This window comes from Typopeltis vanoorti, chromosome 17 (genome assembly GCF_054136105.1).
Source record: "Typopeltis vanoorti isolate ZY-2024b chromosome 17, IOZ_Tvanoo_1.0, whole genome shotgun sequence".
NCBI classification, from domain to species: domain Eukaryota; kingdom Metazoa; phylum Arthropoda; class Arachnida; order Uropygi; family Thelyphonidae; genus Typopeltis; species Typopeltis vanoorti.
The window spans coordinates 106144189-106167287 of NC_143565.1; the positions used below are offsets into that span (position 1 = coordinate 106144189).

Here is a 23099-nt window from a genome sequence, read left to right on the forward strand (position 1 = left end):
TTCATGCAAAATATATTCTACATATTCTTTTGAAATGCCTATAGTCTCAGCAATTTTACGCACTTTAACTCGCCGGTCATCCAATACCATATCGTGCACTAGATCAATGATTTCTGGTGTTGTTACACTTTTTGGACGTCCTTCATATGGATCATCTTCAAGGCTGGTACGGCAGCGTTTAAACTCGGCAGCCCATTTCTTAATTGTTGAAAACAAAGGAGAAGAGTGTCCATAAACTTTTATGAACTTCGAATGAATTTCTTTTTGCATTAAACCTTCTTTTACAAAGAATTTTATAATCACACGATACTCAATTTTATCCATTTCAAGGGATACAAACAGCACTTTTGCTTCAGACAGCTGTATAAAACAAACTACTTGGTAGAATGACTTGCAATTTCACATGGATGCTTATGACAGATGTACCACCTGAGAAAAAAAAAATCTTGCCAATAGTGTTGCCATCTATGGTCGAGGCCGAGAACTTTTCAGACCACCCTCGTAAATAATCAGGTGAAGGGCATAGCTAATTGTTGTGCATATTCCTTAAGAATACATTCTATTATGTCATCCATTCCCACAGCCTTATTAACATCTAATCCAAATAACACCTGATACACCTCTGATTCTTTCACTTCCAATTCCCTTAACACTTGCCTCCCTTCTGTATATTGTACTGCATCATTTACACTAGTATGATATACTCAGAGAATAATCGTAATACTGAAATTTTTCATTTTATGGAGGGTGGTGAGAGAGAGTGAGAAAGGATGAGAGAACATCCTTCAAAGGTGAGAATAAAGTATTCATCAAAGGAAGATGAGATCTAGATTTTTAAGGTTTGTCATTGGAAATGGCTGACCTTTTGAGGTGGTGAATACAAATAGTGTGAATGAATGCATGAAAATGTATCACAGCTGGTTTAGATATTGTATAGCCTCCTTTGATGAGTCCCTGACTGCCTGGAGATCTTGAATAATAATAAAATGTTCTTCATATTTTAGACAGGATTCAAATGTAGATCTTTCCAACCAAACACGACTTCTGTCTGCACTATGGAGATGCTGTAGACAAACCAAACAACAGACAACACGTGCATATACAGCCGTACAAAAGATCACCCATATTATGGTATCCTAGTATGATAGTGATATCAATAGGCTACAAGGCTCAAGTCGACCTGTGCAAGCAGAAGTGAACAATAACTGATAGATCTTAACAATGACTGTATGGATATCTGAATGTCATACGTAAACCTTTCAAGATCTTACACGTAATATTTCAGCTTTAAAATATTCTTTTGTATAATTATTTGCTCTTTAGATGTATGTATATATCATTCAGGAACAACAACAAAAAAAATATCACCCATATTATGGTATCCTAGTATGATAGTGATATCAATAGGCTACAAGGCTCAAGTCGACCTGTGCAAGCAGAAGTGAACAATAACTGATAGATCTTAATCTCAATGACTGTATGGATATCTGAATGTCATACGTAAACCTTTCAAGATCTTACACGTAATATTTCAGCTTTAAAATATTCTTTTGTATAATTATTTGCTCTTTAGATGTATGTATATATCATTCAGGAACAACAACAAAAAAATTAATTGCCTCTATCTTTTTCAGGTGTGCTTGTCTTCCAACTAATTGTAAGCCTTTAAAATGTCCACCTGGGAAACAACAAAAAATTATAAAACAGGGTAATAGCAAGCCTGGTTCATGTTGCAGCATTTATGATTGTGTAAATGGTATGTTCACATTTTGCAGTCAAAATATAAGTGTATATTTTGGATATTTAAGCATGTATTTTGCAATGTAGCAGAATTTATTTTGTAGTATATGTATGATTAAGTTATCTATATTTTTCTTAAAATGGATCTTATGTTTACCAATTTTCTCCCCCCCCCCCCTCCACCAAGCTGAATGGTAGCTTGGATATTCATCACTTTGTTAATACGTGGAACCTCCTTGACAGATTAAGTGGCAAACACATTACTACATTATTAAAGTCACTTGCTTTGCTTGAATAACCAGATGAGGTGAAATACATGCAATTTGTATAAATTTTTCTGGAAGTTTTTTATGCAAGAGCCAGTCTTAGATTAAATCACAGGTTTTACTCTTATAGAAAGTAAAGTATTTCTTTACAGCACAAGCAAGCCAATGTTGTGAATACCTGTATGTAATAACGAGACAGCCCTGCAGTGGGAAATGCACAGCTGATCACTCTGGCTTTCGTGAAATGTTCTTGAAGAACCTCCTGTATGAATCAACTGATGTGTGGAGGATCTCCATCCTGCATGAAAATTACTGAATCAATGCACAGGTGCTGCTGTAGCTGTGGCACAACAAAATTGTTTATCATATCATGATACCTCTTGGCAGTCCTCAAAGAAGGATGGTCCAATGATAAACGAAGCTGTAAATAAACCTGCACCAGACAGTGACTTTGGTGAATGCAAAGAAATTTGTTGGTTCTTTGTATACTCTTGTGTCCTGAACCAGTGGGAAAACATTGCTACCAACAATAACATACTCAACGAGACTTTTCTTATTTCTTTCATCTTCTCTCCATGTGAATTTATGCACATTTTTATGTTGGAATATGGTGTTAGTAATAATGTCCGTGTCCTGAACAAGAATCCAGCAGGTACATACCATTATTATTTTAGCTTTGCTCTTTTCTTCAAATTTTCTCAAAATATTTCTGTATGGCTGGTTATAATTTCCTGCTCTGCTGTTTAGATGTCCAACAAGAACCAAATTTCCCTTTTTTGTTATGTCAGCTGCTTTCTCTAATGCTTTGAAAAATTCTTCCTTAGTGGCATTATTGGCACAAGTAAGTCTCATTGTCTAGTTACCCATTCTGATATTTGCTCACATCACTACTTGATATTGTTTGCTGTTTGAGATTTTCCACCTATTTTGGTGTTGAATACTATAGCTACCCCCTTCTTTTCCATGATTTTTATTGCATGAATATAACATCTTGTGTTTGTTGTCTCACCTATTTTTGTCATCTTTGTTTTGGTCACCCCTATTATGTCAATCTGCTACTTATCCAGCTCTTCTGCTAGTTCCATTTCTTTTCCATTGATACTTTAATGTCGATGATGCCAGTCTTAAACTCGACTAACGAGTTTTTTCCAGTCATTGACTTTTTTCTGTTTGTCCTAGTTCCTGATGGAAAAATGGAGACTTGTTTAACCAGACAACAAGATAATCCCAGCCAGCATGAAATTGTCATGTATCATTATTGAAGTCAATAAGAATACCATTTGGCTGGCTAAATCCCAAATTGACAACTCATTCTCTTTTGTTCAGTATCCAGGTAGATTCCTCCACAAGAAGGTGAGGATTAGACGTTAGGTCAAAAGTCCTGACCTAATTTTTGCTCTAATGCCTTGAAAAATTCTTCTATTTTTTCCTTAGTTGCACAAGCAAGTATCATTGTCTAGTTACCCATTCTGATATTTGCTCACATCATTACTTGATGTGAGAAAATTCAGTTCTCCTCATTCCTTAAAAGGCTACATGGAGGTCTCCTCCAATTATCCAGCTTTGACCCTTGGGTACCAAAAATTACTTAAAACTTTGGCTATCACTGAACTTTATAATTGGTTTATAGAATATCTGTATTAAAATTCAAATATGCCACAAATAATAATTAAAAATGAATTTAAAGTTAAGAAGATTATTATAAAATTATGTTATTTTATAGAGTTTTACTTAATGTGTTCTTTTCAATTATGTTTTGAAATGTAATTAATTTTTTTTTTTTTTATCTTTGGTCACTGAAGTCTTGTTTAGGTATAAGCAAAAAGTTATTTAGATAAAAAATTTAGTGCAAAAATTTGTGTAATTCTGAAAATTTTAATGTTGTATGCTGTTATTACTCATGAAAAATGCTTAAGTGACTGCTGTATTCTTATTGCAGAGGTAAATAAACAAACTTACCTCAATGTTTAAACCTTGTGAAATGCAAAAGTGTTATAATTTCCAAGTGATGATGATAATGATGATAATAATTTCATTATTATCATCATTAGTTTCATAATTATAAATGATTACAGATATTCATAATTTTGATGCAGTGCTGAAACTAATAATGGCACACAATAATGGATTGAAGTAGATGTTCTCCTGTATTTCTGAACATGCACAGAAGTGAAGAGAATGATATTCGATGCCACATATTATGAGAAGTTCGAGAGAGAGAGAGAGAGAACATGAAGAAGATAACTAGTTATGGTTGGTTGGTTTCAATACATGAGATTCTGATGAACCTCTTTATATGAGGTTTCAGTAGAAATCAGAAGTTGAAAAGAATTCCAGTATAGAAATGGTTCAGTTTAAACTTACCAAGAAATTATATTGTTTATTCTTTTATAAATGGTTCATTAGTTCTCGCCTGCTCCCTATAATTTCCATGTAGGGAGCAGACGAGGCCGTTTTATCCCTATCTAACTTTTGGAGACTGAGTGGGCAGTTCAATCTCCATTGGTAGCCAATCAGAGAAAGCTGGCCCAAGGCTATCACTAATTAAATGGCATGCAGTGAAGAGACAGCTGAACAAGTGCTGCCATCTCATGGTCCCTAACCCTAATACAAATATTTAATGTCTGAAATAGTGTGGGTTGATTTTCTTGAGTTTATGGGATGAAAAACCCAAGTTTCCGGAAGAAAAAACATGCATGCCAGAAATCGACTAACTCGGGAACCAGTTGAAAAAAGACTTAGAAAAATTTCCTCTTGTCGCCGATTAGATTTGAAACCAAGTCTTCCTTCATGCAGTCAAGAGTCGTGGTGTGCAAACGCCACATCCACTGAGCTACACAGGCTCTTACTGCATCATTTGTTCTTTTAATTCCAGGTGATTTAACTATTAAACATAAATTAGCAAGAAAGATCTCAAACTTATTTTAGCCACAATGTATAACATATGGTGAATTATATAAAGAGACAAAGCAAAAAATTACCATTGAAATAAAAAAGATGCAGATATGTCTGACCCACACTTTCATTATTTTCAAACTTTTGTTGACTCGAGTCACAACAGCTACAAAAGTCAATTAAGATTTTAAACCAATATATATATATATATATATATATATATATATATATATATACAGGTATCCCTTGCTTAACGCGGGATTTGATTAACACGCTGAAATTAATTGTGGCAATCCCTTGATATATGCAGCTGATCCCTTGATCAATGCACCTTTAACCCTGTGTAGCTCGCAGCTGATCTGACAGATACATGCAAAATGTTTAATATAAAGATTCTTACACAATTCATTGTGTAGCTTGGAGATCACGAGTAGCTGTGCATTCATATGTTAGAGTGATATTCCGCACTGTTTTTTGCTGTCAGTTTGGTTTAACACACGTTATGTAAAGGTTTGTGATATTTGACAATAAATTGTATCTGAGAGATACCACAACCTCCAATGTCAGTATAGTATGGTTTAATTGTTGTTTTTTATTCTTTGTTCAATAATTTCTAGATTGTAACTGAAAATAAATACACCATCATGTATTACTGAAATAGAGAGCCAAAGGCTTATTTATCATACATGTCCTCTAGGAGATGCGCTTTACATTATGGAAAATACTAAGGAAAGTGATCTGGAGCTTACTCCACCTTTACTATGAGTTACCCATAAGGTTGCTTATGCTTGCATCCACCGAAACTTTTAGTGAAATGAAACTCTTGTAGTTTCTATATTCGGCTATGAAATAATGTTGGATTCAATATCCACTTAATTTGTACCATCATGTATTATGTTTGCAGTGTTTTTTCTTTATGTTTTATTGCATTTTAGAACATACTAGTAATCAATGTATCTGTCAGATATACCGTGACCTACGCTGCAATTTTTACCGCCACAAGCTCCGCAGGGTTATATTTACCACACAAAAACATTCAGCCTCATGGCGTAAGCATGATGATATCATTCCTCCTACGCAGCTTCCTACGAATTATTAATACAGTAATCGATCATGGATGAATTGTAATTTTTACCATTGATTATATGATTTGATATACGTGGTAACATCTAGGGATTAATTAATCGAGGGATACCTGTGTATATATATATATATTCAAAAAATACATGGTGGAATTTTTTGCCTTGCAGATTTCAGTTCATCACCTCAAAATACATAACTTAAATTGGTTTCAGTTACAAAAAAAAAAAAAAATGTTGACAGTGATTACTAAATGAGCAAACTTTAATCATTTGCATCTGTAATAAAGACAGTCTCTTGTAGTTTCATAGTGTGGCAAAGTTAAAGGCTATTATATGAATTTCATGTTATCTTTAATTTAGAAAATTTAATGCTAAAAAAAAAAGCTACTATGTATGTTATATTTTTAAAATGAACGATTATATTTGAAGAATCTAATAGTGTAATGTTTTTTATAATTTCCTTAAAACTTTTTTCATTTATTAGTGCTTATATTTTTACAGCATCAGAAGTGGGTTGTGAGTTCAATGGCAAAAAGTATAGCAATAATGCTGTTTGGAAAATTGATAAATGCACTATGTGCTCGTGTCAGAATGGCATTATGTTTTGTCAACCTGACAAGTGTCCGGATCTTCCACTCTGTGGTCTTGTATCTGTACCAGAAGGAGAATGCTGTGCTGTTTGCTCTGGTATGTTTAATTTTAAAAAATACTAATTATTGATGTAGATTTTTTTTTTTTTTCCAAAGAATATAATTATTAATATGTTATAAATTAAGATCCCCAACTTCCTCCCAGTGAAATTAAGCCATTAAAGAATATAATGTAATATGGTCATTTAAAGAATAATGGTACCACACTAACTACTATATTGAAAGATTAATAGAACAACTATTTATCTGAAAGAACAAGATTTTCTTAATCTATCCTCGCCCATTCTGTTTAAGTGACCATACCACCTGAGATTAGCTCTACTAACACTTTCCTGGATGCTGACAATGTTAAGTTCTTTCCTAATATCCTTAATATGATATTGCCATTGACGCCATCTGTTCATGCTCCTAATCTTTCTCAGGACTCTCATATCTGCAGTCTCTAGTCTTTGGTCAAGTGTTTTACTTCTGACCCAGCTCTCAGATCTATAAGATAAAATTGGCTTGAATACTGTCTTGTATACAGCTAATTTAGTATTTTGGCTAATTTTTCTCTTATTCCATATAAATTTATTCTTCCTACCATACCAACTTTGTTCACTCTGTTGTCTCTTTCCATATTTAATTTACCATCTTCACTAAAAATTGTGCCTAAGTAGCTGAAATGTTTTACTTGTTCTATAGGTTCTCCATTCACAATGCAGTGATATTTTCAATGTTTTTGCCTTATTGTCATTGTCTTTTTAATGCTGACCGTCATACCATATCTATTACAGTTATTCACTTTAGTCAGGAAATCTTGCAGACTTGTAGTGGATTTATTTATAAGTATAACATCGTCCGCATAAAGCAAAAAGCTGAGATTAACATCTCCAATTTTGATATCATGTTTAATACCACTTTCCTTCATAATCTGATCCACATAGATAATGAATAACTGAGGGGGTAATGTACATCCTTGTCTGACACCTGATTTAACATTAAAACCTTCCTGTACTTCAATTCTAACTGCTGACTTACAACTCAAATAAAGACTAAGTATTGCTTGTGATATAATGTCCATTGACACCATATAACTGTAGTGTTTCGAATAGCTTTTCTCTTGGCACCTTGTCATAGGTCTTTTCCAGATCTACAAAACTTAAATACAGGTCTTTGTTATATTCCTATGATTTCTGAACTATCAGTTGTAAAGTGAAAATATGATCCTGACAGCCTCAATTTGGACTAAATCCAGCTTGTTCTTCACCAAGCTTTTTTTTCCACAATCCTTCTCAACCGTTTTTAACCGTAAAATATATGCAAGTATACTTGCATATATTTTACTAGGAACATTCAGTAGAGAAATACCTCTGTAATTCTCACATTCAGTTTTATTTCCCTTTTTATATATGGGTACTATGCGAGCTCTACTCCAATCATCTGGAATTCTTCCCTCTGTCCAGGCCTTCTGAACTATGCAGTGCAGCCACTGTAAGACTTTTATACCTCCACACTTGAGCATTTCTGGTCGAATATCATCTACTCCTGCTGACTTTCCACATTTCAGGCTTTTGATGGCTTTTTCTATTTCAAGCATGGATATGTATTCCTGACTACATGCCTGGTCAGTGTTTTTTACCACTGTGCTGTCATCACTGCTCATTTCATTTAGCAATTTTTCGAAGTAATTACTCCATTCTTCAAGGATATCTTTTTCTCCTTTTTTCATGTCACCTTTATCATCTCTAATTCCTTTTACAACACTCTTTTCTCCATTTCTTAGCTTCTTCAACAACCTCCAGAATATCTTGCCACTTTCTTGGTATTTATTTTCTACCAAATTCCGCCCATGACTTTTGTGCTAGTTTTACACATTGTTTAGCTTTCTTACATTTGTCTCTGTATTCTTGAAGAGCACAAGCTGACTTATTTGCCAGGAACTTTTGATATGCTTTCTTCTTTTCCTTCACTGCCTCTTTAACTTCCTGTGTCCACCATGGAGTTCTGATTTTTTCTATCTTTGCAGACAACCTCACCACATGCCCCTCTGGCTGAATCAATCAGGGTTTTCTTCAAGGCTTGCCACTGAATCTCCAAAGTTTGATTTCTGTTCTCAAACTCTTTCATTTTTTCTTCAATAATCTTTGTATATGTTAGTCTACAGTTCACATCTGAGAACTGCTCAACTTTTATTCGCTTTAAAACTTTCTTACATGTTATTCTTTTCAATATGAAATTCAATTTTATCCTGCTCAAAACTAAATTGTGATCGCTTCCAATTTCAAATCCTCTGTACACTCTGATGTCCTGCACCAAGGAAAAAACATCACTATCAACAATAACATAGTCAATGAGACTTTTCTTATTCCTTGCTTCTTCTCTCCATGTGAATTTGTGCATATTTTTATGTTGGAACATTGTGTTAGTAATAACCAGTTCATGTCCTGAGCAGAAATCCAACAGGTGTTTGCCATTATTATTAGCTTTGCTCTTTTTCTCCAAATTTTCCCAATATATTTTTGTATGTCTGACAATCACTTCCTACTCTGCTATTTAGATCTCCAACAAGGACCAACTTTTCCTTTTGCATTGTGTCAGTTGTTTCTCTAAAGCCACAAAAAATTCTTCCACTTCTACCTTAGAAGAACCTTCTGTGAGGCCATAGGCAAAAATAAGTCTCATTGTTCAGTTTCCCATTCTCATATTTGCCCACATCACTCTACTTGAGACTGCCTGCCATTTAAGAAGAATTAGCCTCGTATTTAGTGTTGAATACTATGGCTACTCCTTCTTTTCCTCGATTGTTATTGCCTGAATATAACATTTTGTATTTATTGCTCAGAAAGATCTCACCAGTTTTTGCCTTTTTGTTTCAGTCATCCCTATTATGTCGATCTGGTACTTATCCAATTCCTAAGCTAGCTCCATTTCTTTGCCATTCAGGCTTCTTATGTTGATAGTACCGATCTTGAACTCTGGTGATGTTGAGTTAGAGTGACGTTTAGGATTTGTTCCAAGTATAAAGTTTTGTATATTATATATTTCACCATAGGATTACTGTATCTATCATTGTTCAGATTTCAAAAATTCATTATTAAAATTGTGGAAACTTATCAAATTCAGTTATCTCTCTCATGATAAAAATAATTGACCATGTTACTTATAACTGACTGTATTACAGGGAAAAAAAAAAAAAAGTTTCTTCTGCATTAGTGATACTTAGATCGATATATGCACAATTGAAACTATTGTGCATATGTCCAGTAACTCTCTCTAATCCGGCATTAATATCATGGTGGTCCGACAGTAATGCCTTTTTGATTTGAAAACAGCAGAAAGCTTTATACATCACTGAGTTAACAGTAGTAGTTCTCTAGTTCATCATAATCAGGCACATGAGCACAGCATATGAGTAGTTTAAAATGGCAGCTGTCAGATATACATATATATGAAGTAGTGAGTGGTAATTGAATTCCTTACTGCAGAAGTTGTAAGTCAAATGGAATTCATACCATCTGAAAAAATGTGTGTAGGAATGATATTGTTGACATGAGCACAGTTAGACATTGGAATAAGATGCTTTAAGGCTGCCTCTGAAAGTGCCTTAAGATTGTCTCTGATTACAGACAGGCCTCGAGGTGGCTGGCCACTGATGACGGCCAACAAAAGTTGCATGGCTTCACTGATCTAGGAAGATCATTGCTTCACAATTCATGAATTGTGCAACGTAGATGGTATCATAAAAACCATCAGTGATGATATCATTAACAACTTCAGCTACAAGTTAAGTTCCTATGTAGCTCAGTGGAAGTGGTGTCCACTTCCACTGAAGAGTTTACACTCGTCAGTGCTAAGCCACCCGAAGAAAGAGCATCACGTGTTCGATTCTAGTCATCGACTAGAGGAATTTTTTGCCGGCCTGGTTTGGCTGAGTGGTTAGTGTATCCATTCTCCAGCCAAAAGGCTGCAGGTTCGAATTCTGCCTTGGGTATGGATGTTTGTGATTGTCTGTGAAAATACTAGCAGTGGTGGTTATGGTGAGCAGTAGATGGCATTGGTATAGATGATGCGGTTTGCTATAGTTGGTGGATTGATGGTAGAATCAGAGAGCTGTAGAGTAGGTGTCCTCCCTCGATGAGTCCTTGGACTCCCTGGAGGTGTCATGTAATAAAAAAAAAGTTTGTGTATGGTGGATTATGAAAATGCTGAGCAATGAACACAAAGAAGCCCAGGAAGTCCTCTGTAAGGCATTTCTCCAGTGTTATTAGAATGAAGGGGACACTTTCCTGTTGTGGATGATGATGATGAAACAGGGATAATCAATTATGACCATGAAACAAAGTCGATGGAATGGCATTACCTCAATTCATCAGTGCAAGAAGAAATTCAAAAGATGGCCTTCTGTGGGCAGGCCTGGCAACTGTTCTGGAACAAAGATAAATCTTACTTGTGAATGTTTTTGTAGAGAGGCACCATGAGTAAAGTCTTTACTCCGATGGTGTAAAAAATATATCTTTGGAGAGCAGTCTTCCTTTCAACTGACCTAAATAACCTGCAGTTATTTAGGTCAGTTATCAATAGGGATCTTCTTTCTGCCTTATCTGTGATCCACCCACAGCTTCAATGTACTATGCTGGCTGGGTAGACATTATTTCTGCTTTGCAATGAACAGTTGGTAGGTTCAAATTCCACTGTAGCATGGATGGCTTTAAATGGTAAATGTTTTTGGTTGCCCAGTGTGAAACTACTATTTTACTTATTTGTAGACTTGAAAATAAAATCCTGTTGGCCTCTACAGTAGAATTTCTGAGTTATTCAATCCTTTATCCAACCTATAGTACTATTGTGGGGTAGGATTATATATTTAAAAAAAAAGTAGGATTTCTGTCAAAAAATCACTTTGCTAGTAACCGATAAGCATTATTATTTTTATTTATTTTTTTATTTTTTTGTACAAGTAACTGACTTGTTTTAAATTGTTGAGATAGTTTAGTAGGATTCATTTATAAAATATTTGTTTCATTTCAATATTTAATTCACGATAGTTTATACTGTTTTCATGAACATTAACATATACAATTATTTATTATATATATATATATATACCAGGATGTGTATCACCATCTGGCCAACATTATAATAATTCTGATACATGGAGAGAAAATGATTGCATGACTTGCCAATGTGTTGAGGGTAAACTGCACTGTCAAGAGCAAATGTGTCAGCCATCCTGTGATAATCCTAAAAAGATACCTGGTCAGTGCTGCCCAACTTGTGAAGGTATGTTTTATCTTTAAAACTGCTGAGGTATTTTTTTTTTTAAATTGCATTGTTTTTTAAACTTTCATGTTTGAAAATAATAATAGTAAGCAAAACTTAAAATTCTTCTGCCTAAAATATGCTGAAATGAATATCTTAAATCATGCAGAGATATGCCGGCTTTGTTGGCCAAGTGGTTAGATATCCACTCTCCAGCCAGAAGGCTGTGGGTTTGAATCCCACTGTGGGCATAGATGTTTGTGATTGTCTGTGAAAATACTAAGTGATGGTGAGCAGTAAATGGTACTTGTGTAGATGATGTGGCTTGCTGTAGTTGGATTGAGTGGTGGAGACAGAAAGTTGTAGAATAGGTGTCCTCCCTCAATGAGTCTTTGGACTTCTTGGAGGTCATAATAACAGTTACGTAAGAACAATAATAATATCAACACAATGCTTACAGAATTTTTTAATTCTTTACATATGTTATAAAGCAGTTTAATATTTTATTTCTAATATATAAACTTTGACATAGCTTCTTTACAAATGTTCCTCTAGCTGACACCATAGAATTTTTATCATCTAAGTTTCCATCCGATATTCTAAACTTCTTCAAGTTCATGAATTCTGGATATTTCAGCAGGAATGAAAAGCTTTATCAACCAAATTGAAGGTATTGTGATGGACTCTCCAATATCTCCCATCTTTGCTAACTTTTATTTGGAACAGTTGTAAGAAAAAATGTGAATGATTAATCCAAAACCTTCAATATAGTTTCACTATCTGGATGATATCTTTATTGTTTGAAATAATTGTCAAGAATCAGGAATCAATAACCTTAGACACAGAATCAATTTCAGTATGAAACTTGAATCAAATGGAAGTATGTGTTTCCTTGATGTCCTTATAAAAAGAGAATTGGATGACTCCTTATCGACAACTGTTTTTCGCAAAGTTTCCTTTTTTGGGTTGGTGTATCCATTGCACTTTGACTCACCATCCCTCACAAAAATATGACATTATTAAATGCCTTCTTTCCAGAGCTCATATTATCTGTTCTTGATCTGATCTACTTCAAAAAGAAATGTCTATAATTAATGAAACAGTCATCCTCAACGGTTACAATCCAAAAACAGTAGAGAAGATTATTAACTGTTTTTTTTTTTTTTTTCATTTTTTTGTAAACTTTCATGTTTGAAAATAATAATAGTAAGCACACAACTTAAAATTCTTCTGCCTAAAATATGCTGAAATGAATATCTTACCATCCCATACATTTAAAAGCATTTCAGAGTGCATTTCTTGTATACCTTAAAGAAGTTTTACCACAATTTTCAAGCCTATAAAAGATAAATTCCATCTCAACTGCTACTTGGAGTCTATTCAGTTTCATACAACTGCAAGTTATTCTACTTAGGGCAAACAGGGTGGTATGTTTCTATATGCCTTTCTTAGAAGTAATCCTACATTACCTCTAAGAAACAGAACAAATCAGGCCTAGCAGATATTGGCAACAGGATCCTTTTGAATGACACTAAATTACTATATAGATGTTTCCATAAATATAAGCATCACTTTAAAGAAAGTTCTTAAGTACTTCTGCATTGCCTAAATCACAACCTTAATAATGGACTCTCCATGCCAAAAATATGGGAAATATCCCTATGCCATGTCTCCCTGGGCTCCCCTGTTCCTCTTGCATTCTCATTCTTTCTATCTCTCACAACTACTCTTTCCACTGCCAAGCACTTCTGTCTCTTCAATACCACTCTCCTGATTTTTTCCTTCATCTCTTTCTTCTAATATCTTGCATACATCACACACTGTACTTTCATCCAGCAACACTAGCTAAAGTTTTTTATAATAATCTTCATTCTGAAAAGTTATGCTAATATTCTTAAGTTTTCCTATGGTATGCTCCTTAATTTTAATGATTTTGCTTTGGTCTTTTATTATGATTGAATTTTTTTTTATTCTTCTCACACATGCAGTTCCAAGTGACAAGTTGCAACTTTTTTTTAATCACATTAACTTTATTAGTCAAACTTTAGATGCTATTATTTCCACATTTAAATGTTTATTGGTAGCATTCATTTTGAAGATTTCTTGTAAGAAATTATATGGAACTAGGAATTTAGGAATATAATAAATAATTTAATTGCAGTAGCCATCCACAACAGGAGAGCAATTTGATGGTCAGATAATTGAAGGGTTGGATAGCTGAAGGTATAATTACATGGTTCTGTACCAGAAGTCATTTGACATGCTAACCCATTCAAGGATTGGTTAATTGAAGATTTGTCCATTTGAAAGATGGATAATTGAGAGATCACTGTAGTTTATTATATTTATCTATCCAAGCTAGATTATATAGTCACTTAAAGGACACATATACACATGCAACAAAGATAAACTGAAGAATAAAGATAGTCAGTCCTGTGCTTGATATTAGATGTAAGTATTTTACTACTTGGGTGATTTTTTTTGTAATTAGTATTTTGGGCTGAGGAGAAATTAAGGCAGTGTATCAAAATTTATTTAAAAGTAAGCCACTTCCAGTTATAACAGTTCTTTGAGATTTTAAACTAGATTTATGTAATCATTTTGCTTTCTTCAGTCTAATTTGACATATTCCTGCATTGCTCATCAAGTCACTTTGCAAATGTGTAAGCTTTTACTTTCCATGTATTGTTATTCATTTGTTCACCAGAAATAAAATTGACACATTTACATAGTTGGAGAAAATGACCAAACACATGCATTATAATGAGACCACATTCTCATCATAACTGGAAAAAAAGAAACATCTTCCTTGATTTACATTCTTTACTTTGATCTTATATATTAAAACACAAATATCATGCCTGTGTATATTAAATAAGATCATATGCTATATGATTTTTTTTTCCACTGTTACATTTAATTAGGGATGGTCTTCATATAATGAAAGTTTAGGCTATTCAAGTTTATGTAAACTACAGTTTTGTTTCCTTACAATTACATATTCAGTTATGTTACTAAAAATCCATTTTAAAATGGATTTTTAGTAAAGCCTCTGAAATCCTTCCGTGACATATAAAAACCACTGCTAACTAAATGTAATAATCTATAATTATATAAAATTGTTTGAAATTGCATAATTTTTTAAATCATAGCATTATTTACATTGGGAAATTTTTACAGGTGCACCAACAGAGATATCAGCAATAGAATGTCCCCCTTTATCAGAATGCACCCTGAATTGTGATGAAGGATTTCAGAAAAATGCTGAGGGCTGTCCTGTTTGTGAATGTCAGAAAAACAAAAGTATGTGTTTTCATTAATTATTGAGTTGTGATAATTACTTAGTTTCATTTTATATATAGAGTGCATTGCTGTTACTTAATTAGTTAAAATTAAGATGCATGTGCATGCACACAATTTCCATAAAAATGGGGATCCATCTAAAAATGAATAAACTGTGTAGGTCAGATATATTTACAGACTTCATGATTGCAAACTGAATAAGAGATATACATTGAAAACTCATTTTTACTAATAAAACTAGAAGTTTGTATTAGATGACTTTTATTTCAAGTTATTACCCTTACATATGTGGACTTATGCCAATAACCCTGCTTGTCTGCCAAATGAGAAATTCCAGGAAAGGATTCAGATTTCCAGAGGAACTCTATCTAGGGTCTCTATGCTATGAAACTGATATTCTAAACATTAGAATTCATATAATTTACAGGTAACGTAATGCATCATCAAATGTTTACCTGGCTTGAATTCTAATGGATGATCAACAACTGATCATCCAGCCAACTCTGATTATGTTTTTATATAAACAAATCTTAAAAAAAAAAAAAAAAAGATTTCATTGCAGTTTTGATAGATATATTGTGTAAGCTTCATTGCAGACTTGTAATAACACACTCACACACATGAAGTGCACTTGTGTGTAAGTGAAAGGCTAATTGTACTATACAGAACAGCATAAAATTCTTGATCTTTAGAGAAACCATAATGGTTAGATGTGTTCACCTGGTCTGACAAAATAATCAGACTTGATTTTTGGTGCATGTGACATTACTAGTGATGCACTAGATATGAAACATGGACTTCATAAGTGTTGTGATCATAAGACATTCATGAAAGCAAATTTTCAGCTAAGTTTCTTGATCATTTTCATTGTATGCAGTAGACACACTATAGTGACACCACTATAATGAACTATAAAAAAAAAGAACCAGCCTAAGTCCCATAAAAGCAGTGCCCTTTTAAGCTCATCGTTGCAAATAATGCAAGCATAAAACCTTCATGATTGCAAACTGAATTTCTATACAAGTGACATCACCATGTCACAAAATTCAGCTGCTATAGATAATCATGTAGGGAGTACTGCATAAAATTAAATTAAATTTTGTATTAAAACTAGAAAAATAAAGGAGAAACTGTAGCTGAGATGAGTAAACAAAGAAAATATGAAAAAAGGTGAGAAGATGACTTTTCACCTTTTTTTGACATACATTGGCTTTTTTTTTTTTTTTTGACATTTTTGACATACAGTGGGAAGCATACATTGACAACAAAATGAAAGACAAGCAGTAATGGAACACATAAGAAAGAGAATTGAAAGAAAAATTATGAAAATCCAGAATATACATTTTGAAATATTATTATTATATCTGACCTCCATGGAGTCAGAGACACATTGTGAGAGGTACACACTATCACATGCAAAGCTTGTTCAATAATGCTTAAACTGATTCAGTGTGTGTCTGCATTCTCAATACACTCAGGCAATGCATTCCACTCACCAGCTACTCTCCATGCAAAGAACCTGCTCCTCACTCCTTTGTTCACACCCTCCTTATACAGTTTCCAGGGATGGCCTCCCTATGAAAAATTTCTTCCACATTTTACCCTGATAACAACACTGACCAATTTATATGTCTCAATCATATTCACCCCCTCCCCTCCTCCTGTTCGTGAATCTTTGCAAATTAAACTACATTCTTCCAGTCTATCTTCATACTCCACGTTCCAAAGACCATTTACCACCTTTGTAAATCTTCTGTGTGCACCTTTTCTAACCCTTCCTTCAGCAGCATGAAAACCAGGTGACCAAATCTGTGCACAGTAATCCATATGAGGCCTGATCAAGGAAGGACTTATACAATGTAATCATAACCTCTTTATTTCTACATGTCCTTCACATCATTACCAAGATCTGATGTGACAACTTCATAACTTGTGCAATGTGACCCCCTGAATTTCAGGTCCTTGTCCACCACCACTCCCGGATCTCTCATCTCGCTATGTCCCTTAAAGTTTCCCCAGTAAGTGTATACTTTGCATCGAGTTGGTGCTTACTGATGATGGTAAGCAGGAGGTTCTGTTCTGTTTCCTGGAAATAGAGTACTGGAAAGGGGAGGGTCTTTTTTTACCACCCTAAATTCACTATACTATAACAAACTATTTCTCTGATCTGTAGGTGTTTCTATACTAGGCATCTGTTACATAAACTACAATGTGCATTGATGATGTAAAATAAAATAACTTTTAAAAAAAATGGCTACAAGCATGAGGAGACCTTAATTTATAATACTAACAGAATTGCCAAAGTAAAAATTCAATTGAACTTGGATATATTAACAAAAGAAAGAAAGAAAAGAAAACCAGTTAGCCTACATGCTGTGAGATATTTCTCAAAACTATTCTTATTCTTATTTAGATTAAGCAATTAGATGCTCAAGATTTGAGATAGTGAGAGATTAGTGAAATCAACTAATTTAATGGTGTCATGAGAAAAATTTTTCTGTAGTAATTCCAATATGTCAAAGTGATAAAACAATGCTAGAAATCTTGTTGGTGAAATTGTTTTTTTTTTTTTTTATGCAAGAAGGGGAATTAACTCTCTAGACAAAAAAAAAAAAAAAATCTATTGACGGATATTTAGGTAGCTTATAGTCTTTAGTGACACTTTTAGGGAGACTATACAGTGACTTTCCAGCACACTTTCCCAAGGACCAATTTTTTCCCTCTGTTCAATCTAGAAGTATATCACTTCGTGCTCTTGTGGTTTTTAATGCTATGGAGACCAAATATCCATGATTGCACAATTAGAGCACTGGGATTACATTCAATTTTGAGAGTTAAACAAATCAAGTTGTGCACCTTGGTTGAACAGCAGGAAGGAGTGATGACAAGAGGCCATCCCTGGAAGTTACGAAAGGAAACTGTTTGCAAGAGGGTGAGGAGTGGTTTCTTTGCATGGAGGGTGGTTGAACCATGGAATGCATTGCCTGATGGAGTGGTGAGGGTGAGAACAATTAATGAGTTTAAAGAGTGGTATGATAGACTTTGGGTTTCTTGGGGGGGGGGGGGACCTCCCACGATGAGTCTTTTGACTCCATGGAGGCGTGAATAATAATAATAACATCGCATTGTCTTTCAGACAAAGAGGCCATTGGAAAAAGATTATATAAAAGCCTTTTTTTTTTAAATTAGAAAGATTACATAAAGAAATTTGTAAAGCTGTTTTTTACAGTTTGGGGAAATTACCATAGGAAGTCATATGGTATACATCCAATCCAATTCCTGATGTGCTTCAAGGGATGTACAGGATACTATGATAGTACCATATCATTAAGTTTACACTATTACTTTCTATCCATAGTTCTACTTCAAATTAGTCTGTTATCTGCCAGGCATCCAATATTGTCAGATCTTATATTTCAGTGTGCTAATGGACTTCGGAATGACTGAATCCATCCACCTGGATCTTGGGCTTTCTCTGGGTCTCTTTCCTGCCATCTTGGCAACAAACGCCTGTTTTGCTCCATTATTTAAGTGAATGTACTACCTGAGATAAGCTCTGCTCACACATTCTTAAATACCAATGATATTAAGTTTCTTCTACCATTAATGCCATTTTTGTTCATGTTCACTCTCCTAATTTTGTCCAGAACTCATATCACTGGTCTGTTGATTGGCTGTTTTACTTCTATCCTAGCTCTCTCATATCAATAAGTTAAAACTGGCTTGAACACTGTCATGTATATAACAAGGAATATTACAAGGATCTGTACTTAAGTTTTGTAGATCTGGAAAAGGAATACAACAAGGTGCCCAGTGAAAAACTTTTCAAAACACTACAGTTATGTGGGGTAAATGAACATTATATAGAACAGTACATAATCTATATTTAGGTTGCAAGTTGTTAGAATTTAAGAAAATACAAGAAGATGGTTTGATGTAAAATCAGGGGTAAGACAAGGATGACATTATCTCCACTCTTATTCATCATCTATATGGATCACATTATAAAAGAAAGAAAGTGGCATCAAGCTTGATATTAGAATTGGAGATGTCAAACTTACCTTTTTGCTTTATGCAGATGATGTTGTACTTCTAAACACATGTAGTGCAAATTGTTACAGCTGTTACTAACTAAATTGAATAACAGCTGTAACAATTTTGGCATGAAAATCATCAATAAAAAAACCAAAACTATGAAAATAGAAAACTTAAGCTGCATTCCGAATGGAGATTCTATAGAACAAGTGAAATATTTCAGTTATTTAGGCATAGTTTTTAGTGAAGATGGCAAGTGGTTAAATCTGTAATTAGACAACAGAATAAGCAAAGCCGGTATGATGGGTAGCCAACTGAATAAACTTATATAGAATAAGAGAGAAATTAGCCAAAACATCAAACTAGCAGTATATAGGACAGTGCTTTCTATCTAGCTTAGATTCTCCTTAAATTTAAAGTAAAACTAATAAATTATAATGAAAACTTTTTTTTTTTTGCTGTTACCTCATAATACGTCTGACTGTTCTTAAATTGATGTTTAGAAAGTTCTCAAGCATATGCATTGCTGCTTGATATTTGTGTACTATGAAATGTGAATAAGTTGGGGGGGGGGGGGGGGGAAGATGTCAAAAGATAGGACCCTTCCTCTGCAAGATAAATGTGGATGTTTAACTTAAGCATTTAAAGCATTCACACTTTATGAAGTTTTAAGGCCAATTTGTGTATACCTACTTGTACTCATTTAAACAGCATGTTTGTATATAATAGAAAATTTGTTCTGTCAACATTACTTCTTCTTTGGTTCTTCTTCTTCTTTTTAAAGATAAAAGTGGATTAATTATTAATTACATACTTTTAGGGATAACATGATTACAAAAGTAAACAGAGATGTTTTTTGTTTGCATTAAAAAAAAATCATGAAGAAATAAAAGTTTATTTATGTATGTGTGTGTCACTCCTGCACATGAGCAGTTGCAGAACCTGTAGAATACTGGTGCTGTGTGTAGGCATGAATCAAGAGAAAAGAAATCTGTTGATATTTTTCTTAAAGCTGGAAGTTATATTTGTTGGGAAACACTTCCTGAGGAAGACCATTCCAGAAAGTAGAGGAAGATAAAATGAAACAAGAGAAGAAGCAAGTTCAGTGGGTTTAAAATTGGACTGTAAAAGAATGTTGGGCTGCTTGGTCACTATGGTCACTCAGATGCTTGGTGATGTGCCACACCAATCCTCGCCATGTGGTCCTTTTGTATGCTTTTCTGGAGGCTTCAATTCTCTGAAGATCAGTCACTCCAGACGCACCATCCATCTCGTTGATAGTTTATCCCTTCCTCTTTTTCCAGGAACTTTACCTTCTCTTACTGTTCTGAGAAGTCCTTCTTCCATGCTTTCAATGTGTTCAAAGTATTTCATCTTTCTTCTGTCAATATCCTTAAGGAGCATTAAAGTTCTACCGATCCTTTCTAGCATCCATCCATTTGTCTGGCTTTCGGTATGTGATATCTTCAATAGCATTCTGTAACACCGCAATTCAAAAGCAGCTTTCCTTTTCCTATCAGACTTCTTTATGCTCAAAGTCTCACATCCATAAGTCGCTGTTGGATAAAGCAGCTGCATCCAAAATCCTCAACTTTGTTCCTGTGGAGATAGATCCTTCCTTCCAGAATTTAGACACGTTTCTGACTGTTGTTTTAGCCATTCCTAATCTTCTTTTGATGTCTTCTGAACAGCAATTTTTCACATTAATAATGGATCCCAGGTACTCAAATTTGCTAACTTCCTCAATTTTTTCTCCATTAAGGTACACTTGTTTCTCAGGAGCTTCCCTGTCTGTATTTCCTTTGAGAATTGAGCTGAAATCCTCTGTTCTTACTGATCTCATTAACTTTTTCAAGAATTTGATCTAGTTCTTCCTTGTCATTACAAATGAGTATTGTATTATCAGCTACCTCAGATTACTGATCAGTCTACTACCTATCATAATTCCTGCCTTGAGCTCATCCAATGCTGCAAGCATGATCCTTGGCATAGATACTAAACAAGTGAGGAGAAAGGAGGCATCCTTGCTTAACTAACTCCCTTTCCAACCTGAAGCTAATCAGTTAATCCAACACCTGTTCTTATCGTGGTTTCTTTCTCCCTGTACATTAGCTATCAGCCTAATAGTGTTTTCCGAAACCCATTCTTTTCAATACTTTCCATAGTTTCACATGCTGAACACAGTAAAAAGCTTTAGAGTAGTCTAGAAAGTTTTTTTACCTTGGATATAAATTATGTTAAAGATACCAAGCAATTTTATAAGTTGGTTTTTTAATGCTTTTTTCCCAAGTAAGCAAACAGACAAGTAAATCAAGTTTGCAGCTTCACGGAGTGCAACACTAGGCAAGTCATGGTAAAGGTGGAGTAAGCTCTGATCACTTTCCTTAGAATTTTCCCCTAATGCAAAGCACATTTCCTTGCAGAGATGTATGATGCTATGCATTAAGGTAATGGTCACTACTCAGACCGGTTTCGACCTTTATTGAGGTCTCGCCAGTGGGAGCCAGACCTAAAAAATGCCATGGGTGAAGTAATACAGAGCTTATAAATTTTACCTGAACAAGTTGCCATAAGGTGCTTTGACCTCATTAAATAAAAATCTCAGCATGAGAGTAAGACGTAGAAAATTTTTTTATCTTGAGTATAAATTATGTTAAAGATACCAAGCAATTTTATAAGCTAGGTTTTTTAATCCTTTTTTCTCAAGTAAGCAAACAGACAAGTAAGTCAAGTTTGCGGCTGCACGTTGGTATCTTTAACATAATTTATACCCAAGGTAAAAAACTTTCTACACCTTACTCTCATGCTGAGATTTTTATTTAATGAGGTCAAAGCACCTTATGGCAACTTGTTTAGGTAAAATGTATAAGCTCTGTATTACTTCACCTTTGTTTTAGGTCTGGCTCCCACTGACGAGACCTCAATAAAGGTCGAAACCGGTCCGGGTAGTGACCATTACCTTAATGCATAGCACCATACATCTCCGCAAGGAAATGTGCTTTGCATTAGGGAAAATTTTAAGGAAAGTGATCAGATCTTACTCCACCTTTACCACGAGTTGCACTACCTGCAGCCACAAACTTGACTGACTTATGAAAAAAGGATTTAAAAAACCTAGCTTATAATAAAATAAAAAATAAAATTTAGAGTAGTCTATGAAACACATTACCATTTTGAAGTCTATGTTCTTTATATGATAGTTTTTCTATGATCTGTCTTAGGCAATGGATCTAATCTCTGGTACCCTTACCTTTCCTAAAACCTGCTTATTCCTCAGTCATCTCTGTCCCAACTTTGGCCTCAATCCTGTTTAGAATGGTCTTTAATAAAATCTTGCTTGCATGAGTGATTAAACTAATATTTGTTATAATTCTTGTAATCCTTCATATCTCCCTTCTTATGCAGTGGTATGAAAACCAATTTCTTCTAGTCTTTAGGCCATGATCCTGTTTCCCATATCCTTGTAATCAATCTATGAAGCATTCTGATCCCTTCATCCCTATGGCCTTAAAACTCTGAGGGCCTTACTGTTGTTAAGCTGTTTAATTACTCTTTCAACCTCGTGTTAGCCCTCTCACCAGGAAAATTTTTATTTTCCTGGTGAGAGGGCTCCTTCAAATTTTTTTTATCCTCTCTATTGTATTCTTTCCATCTGTTTTTGATTTCCAGTTCTTCTAATAGCACTGCTCCATTCCTATCTTTGATGGCATTCAATTTGTGCTTTAGGTCACGAACTAAATGAAACATCCTTTTATAATTGTGCCTCCTCATCTGAAACTCTGGAACTGTAGTTCGTGGATTGAGTGGAGATGGATAGCTGTAGAGTAGATGTCCTCCCTTGATGAGTCTTTGGACTCTCTGGAGGTGTCACATAATGATAATAATAA

At 34.4% G+C, this 23099-nt stretch overlaps 1 protein-coding gene across 1 annotated transcript in view; it reads left to right on the plus strand.

The window, feature by feature from the left end:
- Window positions 1–23099, plus strand: part of LOC150097744 (cysteine-rich motor neuron 1 protein-like) — a 168632-nt gene that overhangs the window by 114072 nt on the left and 31461 nt on the right. Inside the window, exons 6-9 of the mRNA XM_090407273.1 lie at window positions 1635–1756; window positions 6485–6670; window positions 11725–11895; window positions 15055–15177. Coding sequence (XP_090263399.1) covers window positions 1635–1756; window positions 6485–6670; window positions 11725–11895; window positions 15055–15177 — 602 coding nt within the window. The remainder of the gene's footprint in view (window positions 1–1634; window positions 1757–6484; window positions 6671–11724; window positions 11896–15054; window positions 15178–23099) is intronic.